The 6,732-nt window shown below is 47.0% G+C and overlaps 1 protein-coding gene across 1 annotated transcript in view; it reads left to right on the plus strand.

Moving 5' to 3' along the window:
- Cfap58 (cilia and flagella associated protein 58) overlaps positions 1-6,732 on the plus strand; it is a 97,882-nt gene that overhangs the window by 46,327 nt on the left and 44,823 nt on the right. The window contains exons 14-15 of the mRNA XM_021151799.1: positions 2,635-2,746; positions 4,588-4,692. Coding sequence (XP_021007458.1) covers positions 2,635-2,746; positions 4,588-4,692 — 217 coding nt within the window. The remainder of the gene's footprint in view (positions 1-2,634; positions 2,747-4,587; positions 4,693-6,732) is intronic.

Genomic DNA, 6,732 nt, shown 5'->3' on the forward strand with positions numbered 1-6,732 from the left:
TATACTTCACAGGATGAAAGGGTCATTGAATAAGAACCACCTTTCCATCAAGTTTCCCCTGTGCTCATGCTGGGTCACTAAAATGGGCCTCCTACCAGGGGGGGTGGGGGAATCTTCTACCAGGGGATGTTGGGGAATCTCTGACAAGAGGGTGTGGGGGAGAGCCAAATTGTAATTAAAACACCCTTCTGGCTCTTTCAAAAGGAAAATTCAAATCAAAGCATAAACACAAACAAACCAGAGACAATCCAGAAGTTCCCCCCCCCCCCCAAGGAATTCCTTTAATCAGGGAGTGTGCAAGAGACAGAGCACCAATATTCAAGTGCCGTCTTGGTAATGTGCACAGTTCTTTTTTTTTTTTTCCTGGACTAATGTATAGACTGGAACGAGGTAGAAAACTTAATTCTATTACTGTCTGAAAATCTGTTTCCCTACGAGGCAGCCAACTTCCTGCCTGACTCCTGACTCATCCTTTGCAGCTTTCACTTAGCTCACTGTACTCCTTGTCTTAATACTTGCGCACCACGCGGGGATCGGTTTTCTCCTATGGGCCACCGAAGGGGACTGAAGGAGGGATCTGGCATTTCCTTGGTGACTTGTAGAGGCGGAGCTTCTCCTTGGCTCTCTCGGGAGAAGGATGCTGTTTGGATCTGCCCCTAATCAGAAGAAAAGAAACTTTTGATGTTCAGACGCTGGTGTTGTGAGTCTGCCAATATCAAAGATGGACCAAACCCTTTTGGCTTTGGACTTCTTTGAGGGTAGCATCATTATTATAGGAAATAAAACATCTTCATTCTAGGAAATGCAGGAAAAACACAGAAGGGGTTAGGAGTGCCACCCACTAACTTTATTGCTCAGAGAGGACACCACCGATGTTTCAGAGAAAGATGGGTTCATTCCCAGCGACCACTGAATCATCTTAAGTGATTTTTATGGCACACAAAAAGGACTAAATTCGATCCATTCCTAGTCAATATTACTAGTTTGTTGATAATGGATTTTATTTCCCTTTCCAAGGAGAGGAAAGTCTCAAGGACGACGGCGGCAAGTGGCCTTGCTGTCTACTAGCTGTGTGACCTTGGGCAAAGAGCTAAATGTCTCTGAGGTCTGGGCTTGTAATTACCGTTAAAGGTAGAAAAAAAGGTACTGGGACTTACAGAGTCTCCCGGAACAGTCAGTTCTCAAATGTGGTAGCGTGCACTTCTGCCTTTCTTTTCCACGGATGCGCGAGAAAAACAAAGTGTTAAAAAATATGCTTTTAATTCCAAGCAGCTTGCTCTGCACTCCCCGTTGAGCGAACATCATGCAGTTAATTCTAATGGTTTGTCTTGTTAATGAGGGGAAGTTGTATTATTGGTTTAAATGAAGCAATTAAGTAAAAGAGATGGCTTCATGTTAGTAATCTGCACACCCACAGCAGATGAGGACAGATAGCAATGTCTTTATTGCGTGAGTCAAAGCAAACGTTTGTCTCTTCTCCTTCTCCCAACAAAGGTTTCGGTGAATGGGGTGACTCAGGGCGCTGAGGATGGGGTGACTCGGGGTGCCTGAGGATTTTAGAGACGCGTTTGACACAAAGTCGGGGTTTCAGGGTGCTTTCAGCGCCCTGTGCCTGGCGGCTGTGGGACATAAGGTGCTTCATATCTTCAAAGCTCCAAACTCCGCATCTTCAGATCGTTTGCACATTAGAGTTGCCTGCAGGGCCTTTTAAACTCGTGGAACGCAGGCTGTGCACCAGACCCCATAGAGCAGAAGTCCTCTGGGGAATGGGTCCAGGCAAAGGGATGTTGGGAGCCCTCCATGTGACTCTACTATGCAGTGAAGAGAGAAGTCGGAGGCCATAGCTGGTGCTGGCTTATTGCCTGTGCCTGTGCCGTGACTTGCTGTCAGGTGTGGTGCTTGCAACGTAGAGTGTTCGCTGACTGGTTTCCTGGAGACTGAAGCACTGCAATGTGTCTTGGGACTCTTGGGATTCACTTCCCCCACCTAGATCCTTTCATATGCCTCTAAATTCTTTGAACATTCAGAGTCAAGAGCTTAATGGCTGCTGTTGTTTGGAGCTAAGGCGGATCTTGAACTCCGAACAAACTAGCATCGTTTGTGACCTGTCTCGGTTTGGGGAGCTGGCCTCTCTCAGTGCTAACAAGTTTCCTGGTTCTAGCTTTTTATGCCAGATACACTGTGTCTACAGTAATCAATCCATTAACCTTTGCATGGGTATGCATGTCATACGCACGCACGCATGTGTGGGGCACGCGCGTGAGTGTGCATATGTGCTGTGGGATCAGAGGTTGCTATCCAGTGGTTTTTCTCTATGAGTGTCCACTTTATTTATGGAGATCCATTGCTTGCTTGAATCTAGAGCCCACAGATTCAGCCTGACTGACTAGCCAGCTGATCTGGGGGTGGGGGGTGGGGCGGGGATCTCCTGCCTCAGTCTCTCCAGCGGTGGCATTGCAGGCGGGGGTCGCCATACCTGGTTGACTTTTACATGGGTTCTGGGAATTTGAACCTCTGGCCTTCATGGCTTCAGAGGAAACGCCTTATACCCCGAGCCATCTCCCCAGCCCTCTGCAGCAAAGATAGCACATTCAAGAGAAGTTCTTTGCAAAATCAAGCTTGTCTTCTCTCCAGGCAGGAGCTGTACCACATGCAAAGAGAATTCCTGAAGGAAAGGACGAGGTGCCGAGCTCTGGAGGAGGAGCTGGAAAACCCCATGAACGTGCACAGATGGAGAAAGCTGGAGGTAACACCTGTTAGCACAACCCTCCTGTCCCCAGCCCTCCTCTCCACCCACTCAAGGCTCCTAACCTAAAGCACGCTGAGAAGTCCCTTTAATTTGATGATATGAAAATTGTCACCTACAGGGTTAAGACTGGATCAAATGTAAATTGGCCAGTTTTAGAGCCAGGTGGTTAATTTGAGTTTGGTTTTTAAAGTCTTAGACAAAATTCCCACCTGCCCACCCCCCCACCCCCAAAGACCCTGTGGAAGCTGTACATTGCTTTCATTAATGGATACACATTTTGCTTTTCAGGTAGTTTTGGGGTTGTCTTGACTATCAATGGCCTTTAGCAATGTCTCCCACCAACATCTTAGCCGTCTTTCAACTGGGTTTGCATTCTTCCATTTCCTACAGGAAATATGGTTTTGAGACACAATCTTTTTTAAAGGCCTAATTTTTTGTTAGCCAAACCCTTTCTCTTAGGATCTGGGGACACAGCCAAAGTCCCATCCGGTTTTATTCTGTGGCTTCCTGCTGGTCATCACTACAAGCTCTGCAGACAACAGTGACAGACAAAGTCTGCTTGGTCAAGAGACTGGGTAACTGACCAATTACAACGCTGAAATATATATATAAGTCTATAGCACAAGAAAGTTCAGGGTAAAAGTGGAAAAACCACCCAAATAGGATTTTATTTTTATTTACTTTTAATGAAGAAACTATTAAAGATAATGCATTTAAAGTTGTGTAAACACAAGGCCTGAATTTTAACAATACCCAGGGCTGCCAAGTGAATTCGTGCCAAATCCTGCCCAGCTATACGGACATCAGCTGGTGCTGTGTAAGCAGAGTTGGAGCCATGGAAATAGCCTCTTTGTTCCTCTTCTGTGCCCAGAGTGGTACAGCTTCCGAACCTGGTGCTAATGTGCATCTACCTGGGAGGTGCAGTTAAAGTCTCGCACCTGCTTCCCATCACATGACTTTATACCATATGCTAGCACATAGATCTTGGAAATTTCCAACTCCATGTCGATTTCTATTTTTTTTTTTAAATGAAGAAGGTAGTTGAAAGTATCCAGTTGCTAGATTAACTCAAAGTGTCAATGTGGCTGAAAGCAAAGCTTTGGCTCCAAGTCCGGAGGACAAACGATCCACTTACACCCGTAGCTCTTCTCTGAGTAGAATGGTTCCATTCTCTCAGGTTGATGGTTCCATTTCATTGCTAAAGGCCATAGCCCTGTTCTCCTACCTCCTGTTCGCAGATGCCCCACCTTGGAACCCTTCCCCGTGGTATGCTGTGTTGAACCTTCCAGTTGACAATGACTAGAGGGGCATCCCAAGGCTGAGTGGATTCAGGAAGCTATTCCTATGGAAACTGGAGATGGGAGGGAAAGCCCAGAAAACCATAATGAAAACCACAGCCTTGGCAGCAGGGCACATCTCCAATCCAGCTTAGACTCTCCCCAGCCATTGCAATTGGCTTCTCGGCTCCCAGGTTCTCCTGTCTGTAAAAGGGGAAGGCTGACGTGGTCTCACTGTTGTCATGTGATGTAAAATGTGATGTCACACGGAAAACACCAAGCATCACGCATGGTTGCATGATTAGGACCGTTCTTTCTGATGGAACAAACACGCTCACTTTCCATCAGTGAATCAGAGCTGTGGTGACGACCGTGGGAGACAGTGGTCTGCCTTAGGGAGCTCTGTGACTGTGTCGCTTGCTATGCCTCTTCTCTTTGGATTTAATTCTCTATGTACTAGGTCTTCACATGGGAAAGGCATTTGAATCAAAGAATCCTTATTGCACACAGACCATGGTGCTTTGAAACTGATGCTATCTCCCACTGTTTCTCCTGGGACAGGCCAGTGACCCTAGCACCTTCGAGCTGATCCAGAAAATCCACACCCTGCAGAAGCGACTCATCAGCAAGACGGAAGAGGTGGTGGAGAAAGAGCTGCTTCTTCAGGTAACTGGCAGTCTCAGGGCCTGGGCTCCCCAGGCAAGCATGGCACTCTCCAGGAGCCTTAGAATTGGTGATTTGTAGTGTTGCAAGCCCCGTCTTAAACTGTAGATGGCAACAGCGACTCACACACAGAGAACAAACAGCCTAATGAATTGTTCTTTTACTCTGCGATCACCGATATTTCAAGAATCCCAGGAAATTAAGTTCAAGGCTAGACTTACCGCAGTCGGGTAACGTGAACGTTTTGTTTTGTTTTTTTTTTTCTTTCCTCCCCTCACTTTTCCTACGGTTCTATTTGTAAAATTATGTTAACTGCTTTTCTCCCTATCTTCATGTGCTGTGAAGTGCTGTGATTTCAATCTTGAAAACAGTTTGCGTATAGTGCACTCATGATCTGTCCACGGGAGGATCTGTGGGAGTGAAATGGAAAGACGTGTCTGAGGATGTGGGGGTGGGTAGGCAGTGAGATGAGGTATGGGCACACGAGGGCACAGTCATGGGAAGGCTAGAGGCAGATGATGGGCATCTTATAGCCATCCATCATAGTCTCCAGAAGCAGGTTTTCTCAGTAAATCTTAATCGAGCTTCTCTGAGCCCCCTGTATCCGCTCACTTCAACCCTCCCAGTGCCGGGTTGCAGGCATGCATAGCCTTGCCTGGGTTTTACATGGGTACTGAGGATTCAAACCTAGGTCCTCACACTTGGGTGGGAAGAGATCTTACCCACTGAGCTATCATCTCCCCATGCTGGCTTTGAGAACTCTGGGAAGCAAATCCCGCCATTCAATCAGTCATTGCTGTAGCTGGGGCCTGGGAATTCAAGAAGAAGGCCAGGCTGGCACCAGGTGGCCTGAATTGGCTTTCTGCTTCGGCTGGCTTGCAGCTATTTGATTCCGAGTTCTCTGCACCTGAGGTTCTCAGGCTACGTTAAAGACAACAATGGAACCCATGAAAATTCATGGTTGGAGGCATTGAAAGACCTCAGCATTGCACTCAGTCTGCAGGACGTATCTATTCCAAAGCCTGCGACATTAACTATTGGGTGACCATTAGTGGGGGGTAGGAACTTCCACACATGTGCAAGATGAGCCTTACCCCCCTCTTCTACTCTGTGTTTGACCTTAGACATGTTTTCCCTAATGATGCCTGGACAGTGCACCACAGAGCAACGCAGACATCCCCGCCTGCAGTAGGCACTGTATTTTCCTCCTCTCTCAGAGATGAGCAGGATGGCAGGAAGGCAGGTTTTGGAGTGAGGAAGCACTCGTCATCAATAGTTGATGGTTCAATAGTTGGGGGAGAATCACAGACTTTTTTTTTTTCAAACATTGGTTTCCCTTTCTGTAAAGCAGAGATAGCATTGCCAGTCCTCATTAAGGGGACTTACCTAACCTGGCGGGTCTTGCAAAGGTAGCCAGTTAGAGCACAGGCACTAGGGACTCACCCGAGTGTGAAATGTGATTTTTAAAATGTCATTATAGTGCACCATCCCAAGGCCAGGCAGTTGGGAGCGAAGGCCTGGGACTCGAGCTCGCAGAACACGCGTCGCAGAACCCATACGCATGGGTTGGCCTCACTCTCTTGTCACTGCTGCTATTTTGGTACTGGTGCCACTTTGTAAAATATAAAGAGAATCAAACCTTATGTTGTATCAAAACTCAGTTTTTAAAATATCATTTATTTTGTATTTTTTAGAGTTTGTCCTATACTGTATTTGGTGCCATAACTAAGAAAATGTGTATACGTGTGTACCTGTGTGTATTTGTGTGCACCACATGAGTTTAGGAACCTGTGGGGACCAGAAGACTCTGATCCCCCGGAACTGGAGTTACAGGCAGCTATTAGCCCCCTGACGTGGCAGATGGGAACCAACCCTCGGTCCTCTGCAAGAGCAGTAGGTGTTCCTAACCACTGAGCCATCTCTCCAGCTCCGGGCATTTAGCTTTGTTATTTCTTTCCTTCTCATGCTTTGGGTTTTCCTGTTCTTCTGCTGTATTCAAGCAGATGCAGTTGTGACTCTCTCTTCTCCTTTCCCCTCCCCTCC

Source organism: Mus caroli, chromosome 19 (genome assembly GCF_900094665.2).
Source record: "Mus caroli chromosome 19, CAROLI_EIJ_v1.1, whole genome shotgun sequence".
Taxonomy (NCBI): domain Eukaryota; kingdom Metazoa; phylum Chordata; class Mammalia; order Rodentia; family Muridae; genus Mus; species Mus caroli.